General features: G+C 39.1%; 1 protein-coding gene and 1 pseudogene across 1 annotated transcript in view; one reads left to right on the forward strand and one right to left on the reverse strand.

Annotated features, from left to right (window-relative positions):
• Positions 1-1,312: 1,312 nt before the first annotated feature.
• VPS35 (VPS35 retromer complex component) overlaps positions 1,313-26,293 on the reverse strand; it is a 35,041-nt gene continuing 10,060 nt past the window's right edge. The window contains exons 6-17 of the mRNA XM_042781716.1: positions 25,249-25,462; positions 24,069-24,152; positions 22,743-22,852; positions 15,379-15,475; positions 15,125-15,273; positions 14,491-14,698; positions 13,934-14,089; positions 12,062-12,184; positions 8,860-9,039; positions 2,964-3,203; positions 2,406-2,549; positions 1,313-1,492 (exon numbers count right to left, since the gene is read on the reverse strand). Of these exons, the coding sequence (XP_042637650.1) occupies positions 1,313-1,492; positions 2,406-2,549; positions 2,964-3,203; positions 8,860-9,039; positions 12,062-12,184; positions 13,934-14,089; positions 14,491-14,698; positions 15,125-15,273; positions 15,379-15,475; positions 22,743-22,852; positions 24,069-24,152; positions 25,249-25,462 (1,885 nt within the window). The remainder of the gene's footprint in view (positions 1,493-2,405; positions 2,550-2,963; positions 3,204-8,859; positions 9,040-12,061; positions 12,185-13,933; positions 14,090-14,490; positions 14,699-15,124; positions 15,274-15,378; positions 15,476-22,742; positions 22,853-24,068; positions 24,153-25,248; positions 25,463-26,293) is intronic.
• Positions 16,997-17,888, forward strand: LOC103201999 (annotated as a pseudogene).

Genomic DNA, 26,293 nt, shown 5'->3' on the forward strand with positions numbered 1-26,293 from the left:
GCCCTCTGGACAGCAGCAAGTCAACAGCCCAGTTTGTCTCCCTCCTTGCTGTTTCCTTCCTAGTCATAGGCCACCAGCGCAGTCATCCCTGCAGCCCTTGGCAACCAGGTTGATCTTTAGGTCAATTCTCAGGTCCCATCACCACTTGGAAATATTCAGGCTGTTGGTCCCATCAGAGTAGCTGACAGTCCGCACCTCTGACTGTCTCTGTACTCCCTGTTTTTGTTTAGCTTTTTCCACTAGTTAGTGCCTAATCCACTTCTGCATAGTTCCTTTCAAAGATCAGGGCTCTAGGATTATCTTCTGTAACTCTGTCAACTGGATTTTCTTTTCTTTGTTGAAGAGGGTCTGTGTCGCTTGTCTGCCTATTCCTCCATCTTACTGGGAGTCCGCAACTTCTAGTCTTGCTGATTTTTTCTACTGCCTTATGTTTCTGCTCGAATCTTTATTATTTCTTTTCTTCTGGTGTCTACTAGCTCCTTTTATAAATGAAAGTAGTATGGAAGGAACAAAATGTCCAAAATTGTTAATAGCAACTTTATTGTTTTACTGGTGCAAAAAAAAAAAAATCATAAAATCATACTCGTGTGACGCCTTTTTCCCTAAATTTACAATATTGAAGGTTTACATAAATTATATAGATCACAAATTTTCTATTTTATAGTATTTAGAACAAAATTATTTTGATAAATATGCCCAGAGGACAACATAGGTTCTTAACGGATGGCTGCATCCAAATATGCAAAATAGAGCTTCTGGTTTTGACCATGGTGCTTTAAAATTCTCAAACATGCATTAATATATTCTAGTTTTAGAGAAAATATTACACATGGCCTCATCTTGCACTTAGGGAAAAGCCCAAGCTGAATTCCACATACAGTATTCCTTTCCTCTAAATTAATTTCAAGTTGGACTAGAGAATAAAGAGACAGACACTTTTGGATTAGTACTCCCCAGTAATGAAAAAATTACACAATCAACAATGAAGAGGGGAAAAAAAAAGGAGAAAAAGATTCATTAGTAGCCGAGATAAGTGGTTTGTTTTTTGTTCTTTTACAAATCACAGGAAATTTTAAATAATGGATCAGTCATGCTACGCAGGGTGGTCAGACAGACCTGAACACTTATGAAGTGAATAACTTTATTAAGGTCCTGAAGGTGAGTGTCTGGAGGTGCTGGGTAACCACATGACAGGTAAGAAAAGGGAAACCTACCTCAGCGTTTCTGAAAGGCACAGTCTATGGACAGGAACCTAGCATAATAAAACCCTTATTGGATGTAATGGAAAGAAGTATGTGAGCCAGTCTCCTGTTCAGAGGATGAGACCTTCATAAATTGGCCCCTCAGATTCCGGTGACTCCCTCCTCAAGCGCAAATGCTCCAGTGTGTTGTGGAAATGCTTGTTAATCTGTTCTGTTTCTTCACTGGACTCAAGGTTTGGGAGGTCTTCTCGAATCTTCTGGATTAGCTGATTCAAAACCTGAATTGTTACCTACAAAAAAGTATGTATGATTTCATGATCAAACGTACCACAAAAAAAAAAGTATATATACATAATTTAATAAAACTATTACCCTTTTTCACCTTTCTTAATCAATCAAGCAAGTAGTTTCATTCAATACACACCAAGAATGCAAAAGTGCTTTTTGTTTTCTGGTAAAAATAAATTTTCAGATTCAAATTCCCAAGAAAACCTGACTAAACTAATGTAAAATTGACAGAAAGCAAAATGGACATAAAACTAATGTAAAAACCAAGTGTGAGGACATAAAATTAAGTTTCTGGACAAAGGAAATTTCATTTTCCCACCTATTCAAATTAAGATTTTACAAAGTACCCACCTATATGATGAAGCAATGAATAAATATAGACATCCCTGCCCTTAGAGAGGTGACAAAAAAACACAAATATGAAGAGCCTATTAACACATAACACAAAGACCCATGAACAAAGCTATAAATATCCAACTGAAAAACAAACCTATGTTAAGTAAGAGTACTCTATATTGTAAATCGCATCCAACCAACAACCAACCAGTTGCCATTGAGTTAATTCTCATGGCAGAGAACTGTGTTCCACTGGTTTTCAATGGCTGATTTTTTGTAAGCAGACTGTCAGGCCTTTCTTCCAATGCAGCTCTGAGTGGACTCGAACTGTCAACTTTTCAGTCAGCAGGAGAGTAGGCTAACTGTTTGCACAACCCATACACATCCCCAAATTCCTACTCGCAAGAGTAACACACACAGTGAAATGATTTAGAGAAGGAAGAAAGCAAAGCCAATGAAAGCTGAATATATCTTATTTAAGAGCAAAAGAGTAAGCCTTAGATTTAGGACAGAAACCACAGCCCGCTTTTCCGCCCTTATAACTAACATCTTATTATTAGTTCACTATTGTTCACTTACCGCATCATTTTCTTTTTCATAAAAATAGATGTATCTGTTCAGAATTTCTATAAAAAGCTGCACTTGTAGAGACGGGTCCATGCATTGATTTGCTATTTTCAGTGCTTTCTTTAGGCACTCCATTACTCTCTTGCCTCCATGAAGCTAAAATAAAAGGGCGGAGGTGGGAGGGATATGGAAGTGATTAGGGAATCACTAGTTTCCCATTTTCACACAAGGAAGCAGACACACTACAGTGCTTCTTTCACGGTTTAAAGGGACACAACAAATTTAAACTTTCTTCATTTTTTTTGAAAGTATGTAATTATACTTCAAAACAAAAGGCAGCAGTATCAACTTGCTGTGTTATAATATCCACAAAGTCAAAGTTTCACCACAGGGTGATATTCTCAATATTTACTGTCTACTTCAATTTTTTTTTTTTAAACAAAGCAGTTTTTTGGTCAGATTTCCATGTACTCCAAATGTCCCCCCACCCAAGGCACCAGGCTATGGCAGCAGTCCCCTGTTAATTATCCCCTCTCCTGTAACATGGTCAAGAATGACCTCTCACTTTACCTCCTCCCCATTTTTGTCTGTGTTTCTGCCAGACCAGAAGAGATGCGCACAGGTGCTCACAGCCCGGCCCTGATCAGGTTTCTTGAGAAGTTTGGATGCAGCAAGCGCACACTGAGTCCTCAAGGGTTCGTGATTCTCTTCACTGAAGCACTTCATCCTCTCAAAGGTACCAATGATCAAGGTAATGGCAGCTAGCTGTGCTTTGGAATCACTGATTTCATCTTCATACAGAGAAAAGGCCTGGTGGATACAAAGCACAAGGAACTTTAGGGAACCACCATCCACTCTGGCACTGTCCAAAGTACATCCCACCAAGCCCCCATCCTGTGAGACATTCCACAGTCCCCTGAGAGCAGAATGTATTATGCCCTCTGTTGGGGAGGCACAAGATAGGACTAAAACAGTAAACTTCCTGACAAGTCAGTCTTTAACAACAAAAATACCTTTTCTAACTTTGTCAAATTTAACTAACAAAGGAACCTTATTTTTTTTTATTTTAAGAGCTTATTTTACATTCAACACTCTGTGCACATTGTTTCACTCCCCATTCACCATGTCCAACCACAACCCAGTCTCCTTCCCTCCCTACCCTGCAACCCTCCCCTTGTGCCCCCCAAATTCATGCACTCCTGTTTGTCCTGAATTTCCTCAATTTGAATGTTGGTCCTCCGGTGTCCCATGATCCATTGCTCTAATGGATGCATTACCATAGAGCATGTGGGTATGCCATCCTAGGTTGCGTGGTCTGCGTGTACATCTTGTTAACTATTGGGCTGAGAGCCAGCCCCTGGGGGTGCATTTTATTCCAGGCACAGAATGTATTCCAGGGTCATAGTATTGGGGGTCCCACCAGACTTCATCTGGCCATTAATTCTGGTCATTACTGAGTTTTTGGATTTTGTTCCACGTTTTCCCTCCCACTCTATCCAGGATCTCCAGATTTGATCCTTTCCTGAGTGGTTGGCACTGGTAGCTGGGCACCATCTGGTTCTTCTGGTCTTGAGGACCATTGTGTCCTAGGGCTGATTGCTTCCAAATGACCCTCCCCTTTTTTTTTAGTTTCTCTTTGTTTCTGATGGTAGGAGACCATTAGCTGCATCCTAGATGGTTGCTTGAAAGCTTTTAAGAGCCCAGTTACTACTCATCAATGTAGGATGCGGAACAAGGCTTTTATGTATTTTGTTGTGCCAACTGAGTCTGGTGCCCCCAGTACTATGGTCCTGAGACGGTAGATCTATTGGATCTCTCTCCCATAGTGTCTGGTTGTCTGTGAGGGATGACTCTGTGTCTGTCCTCTATTGTTTCTGTAAGGACTGCAGGTGTTTTTTTTATTACTGGTGTCTGTGCAAGATTAGCCTCCGCTGAATCTATCCTTGGTCTAGAGTATACTCCTGTTCACTGACCCCCATCTGATCCTCTCAAGTGTTTATGTGTTTATCTGTAGCCTGGTGTTTGGTGTTAATGGCAATGCAGTATTGTGGACACATTGGTTTGTATTAGCATCTGTCGTCTATCTCTTATGTGCACAATTCGGTGTTCTCCCATTCCCTAATGTTATCATAGTGGTCACAGACCCTTCCCATATATCCCTCCCCCACCCATGTCAGCATGTGGGTCCCAACTAGCCTGAAATTAATCGCTCCTCTTCCCTCCCCATCCCAGTAACCTACTAAGTGAGTTCCCCTTCCCAAGCAAACCCTTCTCTGTCTTTTTACAGTAACGGGTTCATACAGTACTTGTCTATGATTGACTTATTTCACTCAACATAACGTCCTCCAGGTTCATCCACGTTGTGAGATGATTCGCGTATCCCTCGTTCTTCAACGTAGCATAGTATTCCATTGTGTGCATGTACAATAATTTGGTTATCCACTCATCCATTGATGGGCATTTAGGTTGTTTCTATCTCTTTGCTATAGTGAATTGTGCTGCAATGAACATGTTGTTGTTGTTGTTGCTGTTAAGTGCTGTCGAGTCGTTTCTGACTTAGTGACCCCATGCACAGCAGAACGAAACACTGCCCGATCCCGCACCAGCCCCACAATCCCTGCTATACTTGATCCCATCATCGCAGCCACCGTATCAATCCATCTCGTTGAAGGCCTCCCCCTCTTTCGTCGACCCTCCACCCTAACAAGCATGACATCCTTCTCCATAGGTCTTTTGTGTCTCTGGTGAAGAATATTCCTAGATATTTTATCTTTTTAGTAGCTATAGTAAATGATATTGTTTCCCTTATTTCTTTATCACAGGACTCTTTGTTGGTAGAGGAATCCAACTGATTTTTGTATGATGACCTTGCATCCTGCCACTTTGCTGAACCCTTATGTTTTCCTTCCTTCTGGATTTGCTTCGGGGGATTGCTAATTTTCTCTGTGTTACCTTGGAGTATATTCTTGTCTTCACATTTTTAGAACAGTGTATACTGTGAAGACACTGTTCTGTTTTCCTCTTTATTTGGAAGTTTGTACCTAGAAGTTTTATTCCCTGACAGGTTAGCTGCTGTTGTTGTGTGCTGATTGACTTCCTTGGTTTTTAGAGTACAATGTTTTATGGTCTTCTTTTGAGTTTCTATTTCTGATTTGGTTTTAGTGTTGATGGCACGTATCCTGATTTTGTTGATCTCTGGTGTGGGTTCTCTATTTGTTCTGGTTTCCTAGTGCCGCTCTGACAAGAATATACCACAAATTGAATGGCTTTAACAAACAGGAGTTTATTCTTAAAATTTGGAGGCTTTAAGTCCGAGTTCAAAGTGCCAGGCTCTAAGGGCTGGGTGAAAGCTCCTCAACCTTGGGGTCCAGCTCTGCCTCCTGCTCGTGGCCCGCTGGAGCTAGAGGCGTTTCTTCACTCAGACAGCTGCTGGCTGCTGAAGGCTGAGAAACCCCAAAGTTGACAAGTAAAAAGGCACAGTCCCGATGCTACCAAATCACACAGCAGGCCATTAACTGAAGTCCATTGTAAGTCCCAAGGTCAGCAGAGCATAGCAGGCTGCTAAGCACCGACACAGCTACACACAGGGTCCAAGTGTGCCATGGGCTAGAGACCATTCCCAAGGCTTCTCCTTATATACAGGAAGCAGACCACATTCCAAAGGTAGCTACTCAGCTGCCTGTGGTAGATCCCACCGTGGAGGTGACTGCCAGTCTCATCATGGGGAATAACTACCACCAGCTGCCCAACCACTCAACCAGGCCCAGCCAAGCTGACACACAAACATAACTACCACGCTATTGGAAGAACTTCCTTAAGCATTTCTTGTAGGGTTCGTCTGGTTTTCACAAAATCCCTTAATTTCTGTTTGTCTGAGAATGCCTTGATTTCGCCCTCATATTTGATGGATAATTTGGCTGGATACAGGATTCTTGGTTGGAAATTCTTTTCCTTCAGTGTTTTATATATGCCGTCCCACTGCCTTCTTTCCTGTATGGTTTCTGCTGAGTAATCGGAGCTCAGCCTGTTTGATTACTGTAAGTAATATTTCTTTTGTCCTGGGCAATTCTCAAAATTTTTTGTCTTTAATTTTTGAGAGTTTGATTATAATATGCCTCATGTTTTCTCTTGGGATCTTGTGTGGGGGTTCTATGAGCTTCTTGGACAAATACCTTTTCTTATTTCATGATATGGAGGAAGTTTTCTGTTAGCAGGTCTTCCACAATTTTCTCATCTCTTCTTGTTCTGGAATTCCAATGAGTCTTATGTGGTTTCTTCTCATGTCATCCCATATAATTCTCAGGTTTTCTTCATTTCTCTTAAATCTTTGTCCTGATTTTTCTTCATACAGGCTGGTGTCCAGGGATTTGTCTTCTAGTTGGGATATGCATTCTTCAGCCAGTTCTAACCTACTCTTTTGTGCTTCTACTGTGTTGTGTAATTCTGTAATTTTGGTATTCATCTTCTGGATTTCTAACTGCTGTTTTTGTGTGAGTTCTGATTGTGCATTCACCTTATTATTTTGTTCTAGATTTTCCTGAGTTCTTCCAGGGAAGTGTCTGTGTTCTGCTTGTTTCTGTTTGGGGTTTCCTTAGGCTCCTGTAAAGCTCTATAAACATATCTTCTAAATTCCTTCTCAGATAATTCTATTGCCTCCTCTTCCTCCATGTTTAATGAGACCTTTTTTGTGGTTTTGCTTCTAATGCTTTGTCCTGTTTTTCTGTTTGATTTGAGGTTGCCTGTTGTTTCCTAGACATTCCTAGGCAATTTAACTATTGGTTATATATATTGATTTGCTTTGTCTTGGTTTTATGGTTTAATATATTGAAAAGGTGGAGCTGGTGTGTTTTATTTTTTTAGTTATTAATTCAGATATGCTGGGTTGCTCTGCAGTTTTCTTTGTGATGGTGGAATCACTGTGTGGAATGTGGATATGGGTTTCTGTTTGTCGTAAAGTGGGTTCAGAGTTTGAACCGGGAGGTTTTATGGTGGCTAAATGTGGTTTCTTCTATTGCATGAGTGAAGTAAGTTATTGGTAATGGTTTGAGCAGAAGAAGGAAAGCTCGCTGTTGCTAGGGGCGGTTTCTAGGGCTTTGAGCAGGCTGCTACCAATGACGTTGTATTGTTATTCACAGGCCTGCAGCTCAATTTCAGCGAAGACTCCAGTTGTTAGGGGGTCACCACTTTCTGCCAGGTTCAGACACACACAAAAACCCCACTCCCGAGGCCCCTTGGTGCCAAAAAGCTGACCCAACACAACTTTCTGTCATCCGCCGCGGGAGGTTTCTCTCTCTGAGCCCGCCCACCTGTGGCACCGGCCAACTGGCCCAGACCACGATCTACTGCAGGAGCTCCTCTGTAGGTCCACCCACCCGCAGCACCAAAGATCTGCTCGGTTTCAGTGGCGCTGAAGTCCGGGGAGTGCCTGCTAGTAACCTGTGGTCCCAATATTACTGATAAAATCAAGCACTAAGCTTGCCACTAAGCTGACCCAAGCCTACTCAGTGACCTGCTGTGGGGGCACCTCCCCAGGCCCACCCTCCTGCAGTACCAATGGATTCTCTTCTTGGGTGTTGGACGTGCTCATTTGCACCTAGCCGACCTAAGTTACCAATAAAATCAGGTGCTGAAGATAGATCCTTGGGGTGACTGCTGGTATACTGGTGTGGTATGTTTTCTTCCTTAACCCAGGGAGGTCTTGGATGGCCTTTCTCACCTGCTGGTTGGTGCTCTCCCAGTGAGGTCTCCAATGGCCTTTCTCAGCTGCCTGCTGGTGCTCCACAGTGTAGATCTCCTGATCTTGGTAATTTTTCCCTGTTTCTTTCTCTTTTCTAATTCTGCTCCTCTGAGTTTGGTGCACTCTGACTCAGTGAGCTGTTCAGAGCACCAGAATCCCTAATTCAAACAGTTGTACCTAATTTTTCAAGCATTAAGATGCTAGAGGGAAACAGCGTGGTGATTACTGATGAGACTCTATTTTGAATCCCCACAATCAATCAGAAACTTTTTCAATGAAACATTTTTACCATGATACACTCGGAAATTTTAGATTTCATAAGCACCAGAATCTGGTAAATTTTGCTGCTTTAAGCCAGTCAACTGGAACTCTGGTGGCACAATGGTTAAGGCATTTGGTGGCTAATGGAAAGGTCAGGGTTCAACCCCACCAGCTGCTCCAAAGGAGAAAGATGAGGCAATCAGCTTCTGTAAAAATTTACAGCCTCGGAAACCCTATGGGGGCAATTCTACTCAGTCCTGTAGGTTGCTATGAGTAAGAATCAACTCCATGGCAGTGGGTTTGGGTTTTTTGTTGTTGTTGTTGTAATTCAGTCAGTATGATTACAGTGTTAAAAAGCTCCAAGTTGGTGAAGAGTAAATCCATGTGCAAAGTGACCATAACTACAGAAAAGCTACTAAACTCAACAAAACTCGTTAAACAACCCAGAAAAGAGGAGAACAGATTTACCTGGGACATAAATTCATATGCTACTGTTTCATGATTTTCAAAACCAATTTCTCCAGCAGCTAGAGCCCCTTGAAGGAAAAGCCTTAGTGGTAATTCTGCCAGTTCTGCTTTGATCAGAGCGCTGATAGTCTGGTGAGCAAATGAAAAAATCTTCTGGCATTTCTTTTCCCACTTGTCATCCTAAAACAAGAAAGAGTATTTGAGATTTGAAATTACAAGAAAGGAATATTTGAAATTAAACTCAAGCATACCCATTTTATTTAAAATGTCCAAGAGACTGAACAGTGAATGTGGTAGAGCTGAGCTCACAGTTTTCCTGTTATCTTCCTTCTCAGTCTCGTTTATGGAACATACAAAGTAAGTCAAGCAGGGTGTCTTCTCAAAACATCCGCTGGAGGTTACGGGCTTTGCAATTTTTATATATTTGGTGTTTGTTTATTCTTATCAAAAAAGTTACACATTCCCAAATTGGAAAAAACTTCAGAAAACACACAAAAGAATTTAAAAATTAAAATCATCCCTAACTCTGTCACCCAGTGATAATCACTGGCAACATTCTGGTGTTAATGTCTTTCCTTTCTTCCTATGTGAATATAAATATGTATTTTAATATAACTGGAATTTTCATATATGGTTTTGTATTCTACTTTTAAAAAGGTCATTGAAAATCAGAGCTGTCAGGCTCATACTGCATATCATTTGTATCTAATGTTTTTCTTCTACCTACTTTTGTGAAAACAATTTTCCTCATGATACTAAAAGTTGTTTGAAAACATCTTAAATACTATAAGATACTAAACAAACTGCATGCAGCATAATTTATTCCACTCTTCCTTTTTGGAAATGACCTGTAATACCATAGTGAATGATCTACATACACAAAGCCCTATCAAATTGGTACTTTCTTAGTAGAAATTCTTAGAATTATTCGATCTTTTAAGGCTCCCACTGCCAGAGTTTTCTACAAAGACTGTGGTAATTCAAATTCCCACTACTACTAGATGAGAATGAATTTTCATCACACTTTTGTGAATGCTAAACTTCACTTTCTTTGCCAAATTTGATGATTTGATGTTTAAAAAGGTAATTGCTATAATAACTGCTAATATGGTTAAATATTTTATCCATATATTTGGCCATCCACATTTTCTTGTTAAAGCGAAGAGTACCAATCAGTTCTTTTCATTTAAATAATAATAATAAAAAAGGCTAATAGTCATAGTCTTGTCCTAAGGATTAAATACAATAATCCAAATACATAGTGTTTGGTAGTGTACGGTATACAGTAACATGCTAACTGTTGTTATTATTGTTATAGTAACAAGTATCTACCTATGAAATGCTGGAAAAGAGAGTGACTAAGAGGCTTGTCTAATAAAAATTGGCCAAAAGTAGCTAAATCATGCTGGTAGGGCTACCAACTAAAATCTTTTTTCCTCATTATTGGAAAATTTAGGTAACTAGGATTTGTTTCTTAAATAAACCTGATTGGCCAACTCTCACACACAATAAACTGAGGCATATTATTCAAAACTACACCCCAGAAAACTTAAGCCATGATTTTCTTTGTAAAATAAATATGCTCATAAAAAATGCATACAACTCATGAAATTCTCAATTATATATAGCTTTTAGAAGAGAGGTGATTATATAATGGTGGGCCCTTTCATGAGGCAAAGCTAACTTATATTAGATCTTATCTGTTAAGTACTTGCAAGGTCTGCATGAGATTCCTGTATCATTTTGAACACTCCAAGAAAATAAAATTACTATTAAAAAAATAAAATACTTTGGGCTAACTCTAATATATCTGCTAAGGACTCACAAGTGATCTTCAAACACAGGAAAGGGAAAAGCTCCAGCACAGATTTAAATTGCTTTAATCTTTCATTTTTAAGTAATCTCTTGGCTAGTTCAAGACCTGTTAACATCACTTGTTACTGTCAGGTGCTGTCAAGTCGGTTTGACTGAACATTACCCAGTCCGGCACTACCCTCACAAGTGTTGCTGTTTCAGCCTGCTGCTACAGTCCCTGTGTCAATCCATCTCACTGAGGCTCTTCCTCTTTTTCACTGACCCTCTGCTTTACCAAGCATAATGTGCTCCTCCAGGGACTGGTCCCTCCTGACAACACACCCAAAGTACATGAGATGAAATCCTGTCATCCTCGCTTCTCAGGAGCATTCTAGCTGTACTTCTTCCAAGACAGACTTGTTCATTCTTCTGGCAATCTGTGGTATTTTCAACATTCTTTGTCATCACCATAATTCAATGCATCATTTCTTCTTCAGCTTATTTACTGCCCAACTTTCCTATGCACATGAAGTGACTAAAAATACCATGGCTTAGGTCTGGGGCACCTCAGTCTTCAAAGGGACATCTTTGCTTTTTACCACTTTAAAGATGTCTTTTACAGCAGATCTACCTAATGAATATGTTGCTTAATTTCTTGACCGGTGGGTGCTTCCACTGGCGTTGGTCCACGTAAAATCAAACTCGACAAATTCAGTATTTTCTCTCCTTATTTTCACTGTTGTTGTTGTTGTTATGTGCTGTCGAGTCAGACCCGACTCATAGCGACCCCTCCTTGGGTTTCCAAGGCAGTATCACTACGGAAGTAGATTGCCCCATCTTCCTTCTGGGGAGTGGCTGGTGGGTTTGAACCACCAGCCTTCTGGTTAGCAGTAGGAACACTTAAATCAGGATGAATAATGACTTGATAGTTACCAAAACTGACGTTTCATTATACTCTTGCCAATTTCTGTATATATGTGAAATTTTCCATAATGAAAACTACCATACACACACAGTGAGGAAAAAGGAACAAAGCATTGACACTTAAAATTAAACCCACCACTTTATCTGGAATTGGAACTAATTCCTGTGGCTTTCAGCCAAGCAAAAGACAAGCATATCAGCTGAACATTTACATTAGGTAGATATACTCCTTGGAGAGATCAATCATGGGAGAATAGAATGGCTGTGTATGGACAGGGAGACAGCCTGGGGGCAGGAGTGCATGGGAGGGAAGGACACAGGGAAGAGGTAACTATGGGGAGGAAATGGGAAGATAGCTGTTGCATTGTGGGAGATTGCAGTCAATGTCACGAGACAAAGTTTATGTGAACTGCTATATGGAAGATGAATTTGCTCTGTAAACTTTCACCCAAATCACAATAAAATTTAAAAAAAGTAAACCCACCACTTTAGAATTCTCTTTGTAGCGAAAAGCCAGCTGGTAAGCTGCAAATACCAAAGGCGGCAATGTGAAGCGAATCCGCTGATTTCCACCAGCTCCAAAATGTTTTCGTGCTGTGTTTAAAATCTGACCATTAAAAAGAAAAAAAAAAAAAAAATCAAGAATCTTTTCCACACTATAGTTAATCATTGAGAAAATTAAATAAGGGCTCTAATTGTCACCATTTCTGCCATTTCTGGATTACATACAACGTGTCGGGCTTTACACTAGATACTTTACCTTTCTAAATTTTCCAAGTCATCACAATCACTCTAGAGGTAGATATCAATCCCATTTTATAAACAGGGAAAAAACTTGAGGTTTAGCGAGGTAATGTAGCCTACCCAAGGTTACACGGCTCATCAGGGGCAGAGATCAGATTCAAACGTATTTTCATATACACATGTGTAAGTACACTGTGTTGATAAAAAGCAAGATTCTAAAATAAGACAGATCAACATTTAAAAGTAGATTCTTACTACTGTGTGACCCTGGAGAAGTTAATTATTTTCTCTTAGTCACAAATTTCATTTGAAAAAATGGGAGTATTACACGGTAAAACTTGCGAAAGCCAAAACCTATCAGAGAAGGAAAACTCAAATATTTTCTACTAATAGAGAATAATAAAAAAAAGTGGTAAGACTGCACCCTATCAACAGCAGAAAACTTGTGAGTCCTGGAAAAACAAGGCAGTCCCATTATGTTCTGGCTCTCACAGGCTTCACTGTACTTCTCATAGGATTGCTGGGAAGATCAAGTAAGAACCACTGAAGTATTACCAATACCTGGCACAAGGCAAGTGCTCAGAAAATGTTGGTTACTATTATGATACACATACAGCTATATGTATGTTGCTAACATACCATCCCTCCTAACTCAAAGAAGTATTAAGACTACTTAAGGGAGATGCCAATACACTTCAGAAGAGTCACTGTGAAACAAATCACTGGCAGTTTCAGAAAAAATGACAAGAAAACCACAGAGTATGTGTGAAAAGTATGTGTGACATATTTAGGTTTTATGAACTTCTTGGATCTAGTAGAGATAAGAGACATCTAAATGCATTTTCCTTGGGGTAGTAAAATGTAATGACCCTAGTCTTAAAGGTCTCTCTCCACATATGGACATATCTACATGGCCACATATGGAAGTCATTTTCTTAACTAGTGAATTCGGAACACACCAGAAAATGAAAACACACGAATGTCTACATATATGATATACATAACTGATTCCTTCATGTTTCTCTGTGTAATATACACATACACACTTAAAGGCATCAGTTAAATACCTGAATGCTCAGCCCGTCACTGTGTACAGATCACACAGCAGGCACAGGGCATGAGGCCACAGTGCTCCCTCAGAGCGTCTGTCACAAAGCCAAATGCAACTTGTATTTGAAAATCCTAAACATTAATACAATTGAATATAAAAATGAGGCTTTTGAATCTCCAAGTTTATTATGATAAACTTAACATTTCTAAATGGGATGCAGAGTTCTAAAAGAAAATGAGCAGGGACTAATCATGAGACCCTTAACTAGAGGAGGCCAGGCTTTTCTCTAAGACTCATTAAGGCTTCAAAAGAAAACAGAGCGGAAAAAAAAAAAAGATAAAAAGATACCAGGGCAGCTGACTTGTTTCTCACTTGTTTACAAACAATTATGCATTTATATAGAGAGTAAAAATCCATGGGTGCCACTTAAAACAACCTTTTGTTCAGTTGCAATTATTTTAAAACCCTCTAAGACCACATGTTCCATTAGGCCATTTTAACACTTCTGTATGTGCTTCCACTAGGAGCTGATGAACGGTTACAGTAAGAGTTCACTCATACCAAGTACTGCTGATCAGGGTCCTCAGAACGCAGAAGATGAATGAACCGGCCCACAAGGCTCTGCTCGTCAGCAAAGTCCTCTGGATCTGGGTCTTCAACAGGTTGATCTGGCTGGTCCTGAATCAATGTGGATACCAAATTCATTATTGAATCCACCTGTGATATAGGAAACAAGAAACACACTGAGGTTAAGCCATCAGCATAGCAGTCACTGTCAAACATGTTTCTAACTGGGTGAAGTTACAAAATATTATCAACAATACATGTATGTCAATACAAACATCCAGGGACAAAATGTCTGGAAAGAGATACAGCAAATGTTAAGTAACAGTAGTTACTTTCTTTCTCATGGGATTTTAGGTGTTATGTAATTTCTTTTTATACATCTCCAATCTTCTAATTTACATAATAGCTAAGCTACTTTTAAGTTTTGTTTGTTTTTTAAAAGAAAGTATTAAATTACCCTTCCACACCATCTCATGTCCTGGTCCCATACTCTAAAACAGCAATTACAGTGTCTCTGTTTCCCTATAAAAATTATGTTGGTATTCTCTTACCTGGTCTTGAGAGACTATTTCTGTGTTATAATCCAGAACATTACTAAGCACGTAACAACTCATGCTCTTTCTGGACTCATAGTCGAAGTACTCAAAGAGTGGGTGAAAATGTTTTAATTTTAAAACTGTTAAAATATTGTTGTAAGTGTCAACAGGTATCTTCAAAAGTCTGGTGAGCTCCTTTGAAACTGCACTACTGGTAGCAATACTACAACAAAAAGAAAAACAGCAGGCCTTTAGTGGAAACCATTAACTTTCTACATATGCAAATGACACTTGTTCCATAAAAATTTGAGTATTTTCATTTACACATATTGAAGGAAATGAGAAGCTACTTACTTCTTACTCAAATACTGTCTAATACTTCCTTTACCAGCTGAAAACCAAATTCACTCATACACAGAAATGGAGCCACCAGATCCTGAAGACTGTCTATGGTCCATGAATGCTACATCAGTGTATACAATCAACTAACTGGTTGCCACTTTCTGCCCTGATAGCACCAGCCATGACAACTTAACAAACACTTATGGCGAATGCTAACATCTCAAAAACCAGGTGAGAAAAAAAAGTGAATCTGGGAGAAAAAATGTGCTTTCTGAGAGTTTTTACAAAAAATATAACTTTGACTTACTGTTCAAGATTGAGCTTATTAAATATCTCCACTGTTGTTTCTAGAACTTTATCAACATAGTCCACACGATCAGGGTAACACTTCATGGCAAGATTTATGAGAGAGACTTGTAGAGATACAACATCCTCCGAAGGCATGTCTTGTCTAGACTGAAATGTTTAGAAAATCATAGCATTTATTCAAAATGTGACAAAAGGATCTACTAGCAGAAAAGTTTCAAACTTTCTAGTACTTAGGAGAAGAGTGATACAAACCTGTATTACTGTAGCCACTTGCTGTGAAAATATGTCAAAAAGTTTAATATCTGCTGGAATTCCAGGTCCATCTTCACGGTGAGCAAATAAAGCTAATCTAAAACAGAAAATCATCTTTATTTTAAAAGATACAGGGAACTGGGTAGTAGGATCATGAGTGGTATTTTATTCTAATGCTATTCTGTATTTTCTACCATGAGTGTAGAATATTAAAAAAAGGTTTTTGAAAAAGAACATGGACTACAGCATGATGATTTCCTCAATTCATTTTTATAAACTAAATGACGCCATATTTCATCTGCTTTCTTACTTATACCATACTAAATAGAATTTAAACAAGCTAACTTTCCCAAACTCTTTGAAGCCTACTAAGTAGATATGACATGTAAAGACAGAAAACATTAAAGATAAGGGTGGAGGGAAAATGCAGAACAGAATTTCAAATCCTCATGGACTCCAGATTTTCTGGAGCCATGGGGATTGGATGAACAGCTAAAACTACTGTTCTAAGATCATCATTAAAATTTAAACCAAAAATATCTTGATATCTTCTTAAAACCAAACAATAGTTTAGTTTAACTAATAAAACATGTCTGCCTTGAACATTATGCTCTTCTAAGAACCATCTTTTTGGGATCATATTGACAACAGCAACTTGGAAGATCAGACAGGAACCTTAGGAGAAGCAGTGAGTTTATGTTAATGAGGGAAGAATAATTCAGAAAAGGAGGGTAAGAATGGTTGTGCAACTCAAAGAATATAATTGATGTCACCAAATGGTACACATGGAAACCACTGAATTCATATATGTTTTGCTGTGTTATTCTCAACAACAATAAATTTTAAAAAAAGATGAAGGTGCAAATGCATTAAAGTAGCGAAATGATTAATCTCTAAAAGGGAAAAAATATATTTTACTTTAACATGATAATTTTTTAAAAAGAAAAAATACATAGACTATTTTAAGATATTGCAGTTTTGCTATTGTAAAGTCTGAAACACTAGTTCCAAAAGTAGTAAAGCTACTCCTATATTTTACCTCTTAAACTACTGAAAGCAGTATTTGTCCCATTCCTAACACTATAGCAATGATCATTATCTGTCAGTTTCACAACTGCATCCACATTTTGTTATGAACAGAGAATCACGACTGATAATGATAGCTAAGTGACGTTACATTCAACAAAGGAGGATCCAGTTAGAGGAAAAAAACACTAAACTGAGCTCTGTCAGAGGTGCTTTCAGCTTTTAAAGGAGAAGTGCCAGGTAAGAATTAATGGTTTTATTAAATATGGAGGGACTATTTTGCAGCCGTTTGTCTAGTGTGGCATTTAGTCCCATTAGGTGCAAAGTAACTCTAATTGGTTGCCATTGCTAGTTTTATACACACGTTTGCGAACCAGCACTGCCAGGTGTACAATTACTGTGCAGGGAAGTATGGAGAGTGTAAATAAATGCATTGCCTCTTGTTTGGGTTTTTGCTACTGCCAAAATACATGTAAATTGTGAACTCTCCTGACTCTGGATCCAGGTTGACAGAAATCTAAATCTCGAGGAGATCTCTACCAAAAAGCACAAAATATACAATACTGAGCTGAGATTTGTAGAGAGCAGCAGAATGGATGAATTTTATGACCTGCATGTGCCTCACATGGTCACTAAGTCAGTGTGGGAGACATTGTAAGGAAAAACCAACAAATGTTAGGAAAACAAAATTAACAGAGATCTGGCTCTTGATTCAGAAGAACTCTTTCAAAATCTAAGTCAATTACAAGAAACATGACTTGCAGAAGCTCAGGTACCTGACAAGCATGAGCAGTTTGTGCCAGATTATTAGGCTGAAAGTTTGGCTTTTCATGGCCAACCACTGAAAGTCAAGAAAAACCTCACAGTCCATGCTCAGAAATTGGCTCTGCCTGTAGCCAAGAACAGCCCTTTAAATTAATCTATGGAGAAAAGTAAAAGCTCTGATGGTGTAGTGCCTAAGGCATTTGACTGCTAACCAGAAGGCTGGTGGTTCAAACCCACCAGCCACTCCTCGGAAGACTGGGCAATCTATCTCCATAGAGATACCACCTCAAAAGCCCAAAGAGAGACTGCTATAAGTCAAAGTGACTCAACAGCTGTGAGTTTGGTTTGGTTTTATGGAGAAAAGTGTGTGTACAACCTTGGTATCTAACATCAGAAGTCACAAGTGGGAATGAGCCCCCTAAACACCTAACACCATCTGGTACTCCAGTGTCCCACTACATCATGCACCTCCAAATTTAATTCACTGTCTTAAACCTGACTAGGCCTTCCCTGCTCACCTTCTTCCGTCACAATCCATACAAGACAGCAGCTACTCCACGGACCACAGATTTCACTACCAGGTTTCTGAATCCTGTAATTCCTTTCCTCCTTTGCCAACAATGCTAAGGTGAAGAATGTCCTATGTACCAGTGCCAGATGTTGAGCCAAACATCCCTTTCCCACCTCAAGGCTTTAAGCAAGAGTACCATGACCCATGAAGTGGCAGTTCCTGTCTGCTCTTCCAAGATGGCCGGAACAGGTAACTGAGAAAGCCCCCAGGCAGGAAGCAGGAGCTAGTTTGGAAGACCTAAGGGAAACAAATTGTTTCTCATACTATGGTGACTTGTGTGTTGCTGTGAGGCTGGAGGCTGTGCCACTTGTGTTTCAAACACCAGCAGGGTTGCCCATGGTGAATGGGTATCAGCAGACCTTCCAGACCGAGAAAGACTTGGAATAAGGAAGAGCCCATCCACTTCTCAAAGAATTGGCCAGTGAAAACCTTATAAATAGCAGTAAAACACTGTCTGATATAATACTGGAAAACTTAATGAATAGCCCTGAAACACTGTCCGATATAGTGCCAGAAGATGGGCCCCTCAGGTCAGAAGGCCCTCAAAATATCACAGGGAAAGAGCTGCCTCATCAGAGTAGAGCTGGCCTTAATGATATGGATAAAGTAGAGCTTTTTGGGACCTCCATTTGCTGATGTGGCATGACTCAAAATGAGAAGAAACAGCTGCAAGCATTCATTAATAATCGGAACATGGAATATACAGAGTATGAATCTAGGAAAATTGGAAGTTGCCAAAAATGAAATGGAATGCACAAAGATTGATATACTAGGCATTAGTGAGCTGAAATGGACCAGTTTTGGGCATTCTGAACCAGACAACTACATGACATGGAGTCGGAAAGCCAAAAGAGAAGAACATGCTTGGCATTTCTCAAGTTGAATAAACAGCCTTGAGCTGCAATACTAAAAGATTCTATGGACAATATATGGACTGATACAGGAAACATCAAAAAATGATGGAAAGTATTCTTACACAGAGTTGCTGTACCAGAAAGAACTGGTCAATGTTCATCCATTTCAGGAGGTGGCATGTGATCAAGAACTAATGGTATTAAAGGAGGAAGTCAAAGCTGCGCTGAAGGAACTGATGAAGAAAAAGCCTTCAGAAACTGACGGAATACCCATTGAGATGTTTCAACAAACAGATGCCATGCTGGAGGCACTTACTTGGCTACGCCAAGAGATTTGGAAGGCAGCTATCTGGCCAACTGACTGGAAGAGATCCATATTTGTACCCATTCCAAAGAAAGGTGATCCCACAGAATGTGGAAATTATCGACAATACCACACGCAAGTAAAATCTTACTAAAGATAATTCAAAAATGGTTGCAGCAGTATATTGATAGAGAACTTCCAGAAATGCAAGCTGGATTCAGAAGAGGACGTAGAATGAGGGATATCATTGTTGATGTCAGATGGATCTTGGCACAAAGCAAAGAATACCAGAAAGATGTTTGAGTTTTACTGACTATGCAAAAGCATTAGATTGTGCAGATCATAACCATTATTGATAACATTAAGAAGAATGCAAATTCCAGAACACTTAATTGTACTCATGAGAAACCTGTACATAGACCAAGAGGCTGTCGTTCGAACAGAACAAGGGGGCACTGCACAGTTTAAAATCAAGAAGGGAGTGTGTCAAGATTGTATCCTTTCACCATTCTTATTCAATCTCTATGCTGAACAAATAATCCAAGAAGCTGGACTATCTGAAGAACATAGCATCAGGATTGGAAGAAGACTCATTAACAACCTGCTGCAATCCCTACCCCTACCGTGAAGGTGACGTGTATTAACACAAGTCAAGCAGGACATCCCTTTACTTTTCTTCTCTCCACAAGATGCAGAGCACCACTGAATTCTCTTTACTCTTTATTTTTGTTACTCTTGTTTGTATATTATTTTTAAATAATACCAAAAAAAAAAAAAAAAAAAAAATTCCAGTTAGTAGCTTAAGAGTAGGCCCAGATACTTGGAAGTAATCAGCCACAGGACACCATGGCCCTTGAGACCAGAAGAACTAGATGGTGCCTGGCTACCAATGCCAACCACTCAGGAAAGGATCAAATCTGGAGATCCTGGACAGAGTGGGAGGAAAATACAAAAACTCAATAATGACCAGAATTACTGTCAGATGAAATCTGATGAGACCCCCAATACTATGGCCTGGAAAACATTCTACACCTGGAATAAAACGCACCCATAGGGGCTGGCTCTCAGCCCAATAGTTAACAAGATGTACACGCAGCACACTCAACCCAGGATGATGCACCCACATACTCTATGGTAATACATCCCTTAGAGCAATAGACCACGGGGCACCAGAGGACCAACATTCAAACTGAGGAAATGCAGGACAAACAGGAGTGCATGAATATGAGGGGCACTGGGGGAGGGTTACAGAGTAGGGAGGGGAGGAGACTGGGTTAGGGTTGGACATGGTATGTGGTGAGTGAAACTAAATGTACACGTAACGTTGAATGTAAAACAAGCTTTTAAAATTAAAAAAAAAAATAAAGAATAGGCCCAGTTAGCATATAACTCTGGCTGCCTAGAATTGAGCTGATAATTTGAAGAATTCTGTTAAGTAAATTCTCAAGACTTTCAAACTAATAACTTAGATACTTAATACATAATAAAAGGTATATGCAGAAATAAATCTTCACTTGGGATCCTGGTTTCATAATTGCAAAATGTGTATGCTCACAAGACAGACACATCGTATGTAATACCACTCCAAATGGTGACCAGTTAGTCATTACAGCTATTATCAAGATAAGTCAAGCTTTATACCTTTAATCAACTAAGACCAATGGCTAAAAAAATAAAAATAAAAAAAACCTAAAGGGGATTTACTGAACATATATGATATTTAAAAATTCTCATTTAAGAAAATCTTCTAGCCTTGGGGAACCCCTATGTCAACTGGCAAAATACAGTTCCTAAAGATAATGTTCTGTATCCTCATTGGGTGGATAACGCCTGGGGTCTTAAAAGCTTGTGAGTAACCATCTAAGACGCAACTATAAGTCTCTTCCTGCCTGGAGCATCAGAGAATGAAGAAAAATGAAAACTCAAGGAAACAATCAGTCTCAAGGACTAACGGCCTAAATAAACCACAGCCTCATCTAACCTGAGATACTAAGAATTAGATGGTGCCTGGCTACCACTACCGATCACTCTGACCAAAGATCACGACAGAAGGTTCCAGTTAGAATGGGTAAAAAAAAAAATGTAGAAGAAAATTCAAAGGCAAAAAAAAAAAGGATCAGACTTTACCGGTCCGAAAAAGACTACAGGAACTTCCCAGATTCTTGCCCTGAAAAACCCTCTAACATGATACTGAAGACATTCCCAGAAGCCAACTTACAACCAAATAATAGGTCTAGAAAACAAACAACACCCAAGATGTGCTCCTCAGAACAATCACCTACACAAGGCCAAAAGGACAACATCTGCTCTAAAGCAAAGATAGAAGACAGGGAGGGGTGGGGAAATGGCAAATGGAAACAGGGAAACCGGAGGGGAAACAGAGTGCTGACACATTGTGGGGACTACAACCAATGTCAAAGAACAATTTGTGTATGAACTACTTAATGGGGAAACGAATTTGCTATGCAAACTTTCATCTAAAGCAAATAAAACGTTCTGATGACAGTGACTGCTTGAACATTCTTCAGTAATTGTTATCTATGGCTACCGCAGTACAGTGAAAGACTTAATATGGCCCTTCTAGCCAGTCTTTGTAACTCCCACCAAACAAGTGGATGGGACTATGCAAATGTGAGATGCTTACGGCCGACCAAGGGGACCAGACAGCTTGCTAATGATATAAGTAAGGTACATGGCACCCCATGGGAGTGCGACCATGCAAATAAGGTATATGAAACCCTAATGAGGGGACTGGTCAGTTTTGCTGTCCCACTAGGCTTAAAATGAGCCATTCAGAGGTGGAAAAGGAAGACCTGACTATGACCAAGAAGAAGAGATGGGAGCAGAGTGTGTCCTTTGGACCCGGGATTCCTGTGCTGGGAACCTCCTTGACCCAGAAGACAGAGAGCTGTAACACCAGAAAGACAACAAGAGACAGCAAGAAGCAGAAGAGAAACAGTGGCAGCAGAAATAGCAGAACCAGAAGACCAGTGGGAGAGAGTGAGAAAGTTGAGTGCCTTAGGGCAGGAGGCTTGCTGGCAGGTGGGGTCCCTCTGGACACTTATCAGCAGAGCTAAAAGAGCGTTATAACACTTGCCCAAGCAGGGCAGAGGCCAGGCTGGCCCAAGAGGCCCTCTGGGGGCACCAAGGACCAGAGAGAGTCCTGCCTGCTGTATGGCTGACAAGAGACTGTCCTGACTGAAACAATGTTATCCTGAGTTGTTTCTGATCCTGAATTATAAGCATTATCTCTCTACTAAACCCCTTAATTTTGAGTACTGTCTGTGTGGCAATTGCAAAGAATTACCAAACACAACAGTGAAGCAGACAGTGTTATGAGAGGGACAGCTAGTGTCAGAATTGGTAAAAAGGTTGAAGAGTGGAGGCATGTGTGACTCTGTCTCAGAGCAATCAGACCTCAGCTGCTGATAATAATCCTCATGTCATCTTGTGAAGTTAGAGGTCAGACACCACCCCTGCCATGCCATTTGTACAGCTACTTAATGAAAAAGATTCCAAATCAGTTCACATTGGAAAACAACATCCATCAAAATAAAAAATAAATTTTCTTTTTCAATGTTTAATTTGTTAAGATTTAAATGATGTATAAGATTTAAATAATGTCTTTAAATGTTAGTTAACTCATAGATTAAAAATATTCATTACCTACATGCCTCCAAGCTGGACAAGCACCTAGGAGATACTCATACCTACTAAATTATTTATAGTGTAATTACATTAAACTCACTGATATAATAAAAAATATAACAAAACAATTCATTAAAATGTTTTAAATTCATTATCCAAGTTAGAGCATGTGCCGTCCAATGTTGGAAACTCTTACCTATCAATTAAAGCAATAATTATGTTTTTCACATTTACATTTTGGTGTAACTCAGCACAGGCCCGAAGAAAAGGATTCAGAGTCTGAAGGTGAAATTCATCAGGGAAAACCTGAAAATCAAATAATACTTGACTGAAACAGGCTAAAGTATTTCGTATAATGTGCTGGCCTCATTTATAGTATCTGAAATTCTTATTTGTGAAAAAAACTTATACAACTAAACTCTATTACAGTTGATTCTCATTATTCACAGATTTCGTATCTGAAAATTTGTCTATTCACTAAAATGTACTTGTAACTCCAGAATTAACACTCATGGCACTTTTGTGGTCATTTGTGGCTAAACACAGAGCCGTGAAAAACTTGAGTCTCAATTGTTCCCAACTGAGGCTGAACAAAAAGATGGCACTGCCTTTTCGTTTCAGCTCTCCTACCATAAATAAGTATCCTTTTCAGTCTATTTAGTGCCACATTTTTGTGCTTTTTGTTGGTGATTTCACTGTTTAAAATGGCCCCTGAGTATAGTGCTGACATGCTGGCTAAAGTTTCAAGGTGGAAGAAGACTGTTACGCCTTTCAGAGAAAATATGTATGTCAGGTAACTACCATTCAGGCATGAGTTACAGTGATGTTGGCCATTTCAATGTTAATGAATCAACAATACCTATTAAATAAGGTATCTTTAAACAGAAACACGTGTAAAATAGGGTTATGTGTCAATCAGCTGATGAAATGTGTGCGCAGCAACCTAATCTTGTATTTCCCCTAGAAGGAATGGTTTGTTGTTGTTGTTATGTGCCGTCAAGTCAGACCTGACTCATAGCGACCCCTCCTTGGGTTTCCAACACGGTGTCTCTTTGGAAGTAGATTGCCTAACCTTCCTTCCAAGGAGTGACTGGTGGGTTTGAACGGCCAGCCTTCTGGTTAGCAGTCAAGTGTCTTAGAAACTATGCTACCAGAACTCCTTAGGAAGAATGGTTTGGTATTCATTAATTCAGTGTTAGTGACAACTTAATATATCATTATCAACTATACATTACTTTTCAGCCTCGCTAAACATAAGCTCAAATGGAAATATTCCACGAATCTAAGTACACCTACCACTAAACTAAAGCTAATGGAGACCTAGAAAACAAGGAGGTTTACCCATTCCCACATTTGGGGAAAAAAATACATCAGTACAAAGACCATGTTATTAGGTAAAGAAAAGAAAATTCTTTATTCAGGAAAGAGATTTTCTTTTCTATCAAGAGTTTTTCAACACACTGAAAATTAACACAAGGTAAACTGAGTCCTTCTTGAAAATGAGATAAACATTTCCACCGACCTGAATAATACACTCCATGAGATATTCTTGGGCCAAAGCATCCCTACAGTTCACAACCTGCTCCAGTATGCCAGTCAAAACAATCTAAAGGAGGGAAACACATTCAAGTTAAATGATTTTAGAAATCCTAAGATACTCCTCTAATACCACATTTGAACTATTAAATGGAATTCACATTATAGGTTTTTTGCACATACTTCATTTCTAGACTAAACTTTTACAGATGTTTCTTATTAAAATATGGGGCTTCTATTTAGTAAAAGTCTTTTAGGAAGAATTTCGCATTAACGATTTTTCTTTTATGATCTATGTTTTTAGGTCCTAAGAAATCTTTGTTGATCCCAAAGTTATATGCATTTTCTGTTTTATGTTTTACATTTAGATCTGTGATCCATTTTTTTAGTTTTCATACATGGTAATAGGGATAATTCACAGGTTTTTGTTGTTGTTGTCTGTATCCATGTTCAACTGTTCTAAAATTGTATGTTGAAGTTTGCCTTTGTACGTATGTCAAAAATAACTGATCATATATATGTAGGTCTAATGTGGATTGTCCACACCAAGGATCAACCAACCTGGCCCACTGCCTGTTTTTGCAAATAAAGTTTTACTGGAACACAGCCACACCTACTCACTTCCATATTGCCTATGGTGGCTTTTTTTTACAGTCTATGGCTGCTTTTATACTACAGCTGCAGAACTGAGTAGTGGTGACAGATCATATGGCTTGCAAAGTCAAAAATATTCACTATCTGGTCCATTACAGAAAAAGTTGGCTGATCTCTGCTTTACTCTCTTTAAATGCTTTATGCATCTATCAATTTTGCCAATACCACGCTATCTTACTATAGCTTTAGAATAAATCTTGAACTCAGGTTATCTGAGTAATCCAACTTTCTTTTTCAAAATTATGTTGGCTATTCTGAATTCCTTGCTTTTTCATATAAATTTAAGACTAGCTTGTTGATTACTAAAAAAAAAAATAGCTTCCTGGGATTTTGACTGAGATTACACTGAATGCATAGATCAATATGAGGAAAACTATTATCATGACAATACTGAGTGTCTTCAAACCTAAGACAATGGTTTTCAATGTAATGCTATTTAACAAAAACAGATTCTAAAAATCAAGTTTCAATTTTATCTCATTACATAAGGTGACAAGTAAAAAGATATAAACCTGTTTATAACGTTCCACATTTACACCTTCCAACTGACTGAGGCGCACCAAATTTGTTCCCACTAGAATTCTCAGTTCTTGTCTTTCTCGTTCTCTTTTTTCCCTATCTCGGCTATGTCCCTGATGCTGCATTCGCACCCAGAGCTTGTTCATTTCTGCAAAGTTGAGCAGTACAAAATCCATGGAATCATTGATATCACCAGTTGTTTCTTCACTGCAAAAACATAATTGAAAACTCATTGCAGCATTTAAATTATAGGATCAGATTACTACTATCCCCTCCATTTTGCATCTCCCTCTTAATCTCTGTATACATCAATGTTTTATAAGGGCCACTTTCAACTTCATTTGGCTCAGTGTTAAATTTCAATGGGAACAGACTGTGGGGAAAAATACCAGGAGGAAGACACACATGACAAATTAAAGGAACAAATGGCCTTTTCCCAAGCCCCTGGCCCGGGCCAATATTACTTCTTTTAATGGCAACTCTCTTTAATTCAAAAATCCTTAAGAAACCGATACTTAGGATACATGGCTAACTACATCATTATACTGTGGACTATTTTTATGTTTTCAGTTGGATTCTGAGCTTTCTGAGGGAAGATGATCATATATTTCCTTATTCTTTTTTTCTACATCCTCTAGGTGGTACAGTGCCTAAGGCATTAAACTGGTAACCAGAAGGTTGGTGGTTCAAACCTACCAGCTGCTCCACGGAAGGAAGATGGGACAATCTACATCTGTAAAAATTTACCACTTTGGAAACCCAATGAGGGTCACTATGAGTCACAATCAATTAGATGGCACTGAGTTTGGGTTTTTTCAGTTCTAGGACACAGAACTTAGTAGTTCTCAAAACTTATTGACTGACAGACTGAAGTGAAAAATTTGAACAGGCCCATCACAAAAGAAGAAATTGAACAGGTCATCAAAAAATTACCAATGAAAAAAAGTCCTGGCCCAGACGGTTTCACTGGAGAATTCTATAAAACATTCAGAGAAGAAGTGATACCGATCCTACTCAAAGTATTCCAAAACATAGAAA

Source organism: Orycteropus afer, unplaced genomic scaffold (assembly GCF_000298275.1).
Source record: "Orycteropus afer afer isolate SDZICR_OR568_19922 unplaced genomic scaffold, OryAfe1.0 scaffold00009, whole genome shotgun sequence".
Classification (NCBI taxonomy): Eukaryota; Metazoa; Chordata; class Mammalia; order Tubulidentata; family Orycteropodidae; genus Orycteropus; species Orycteropus afer.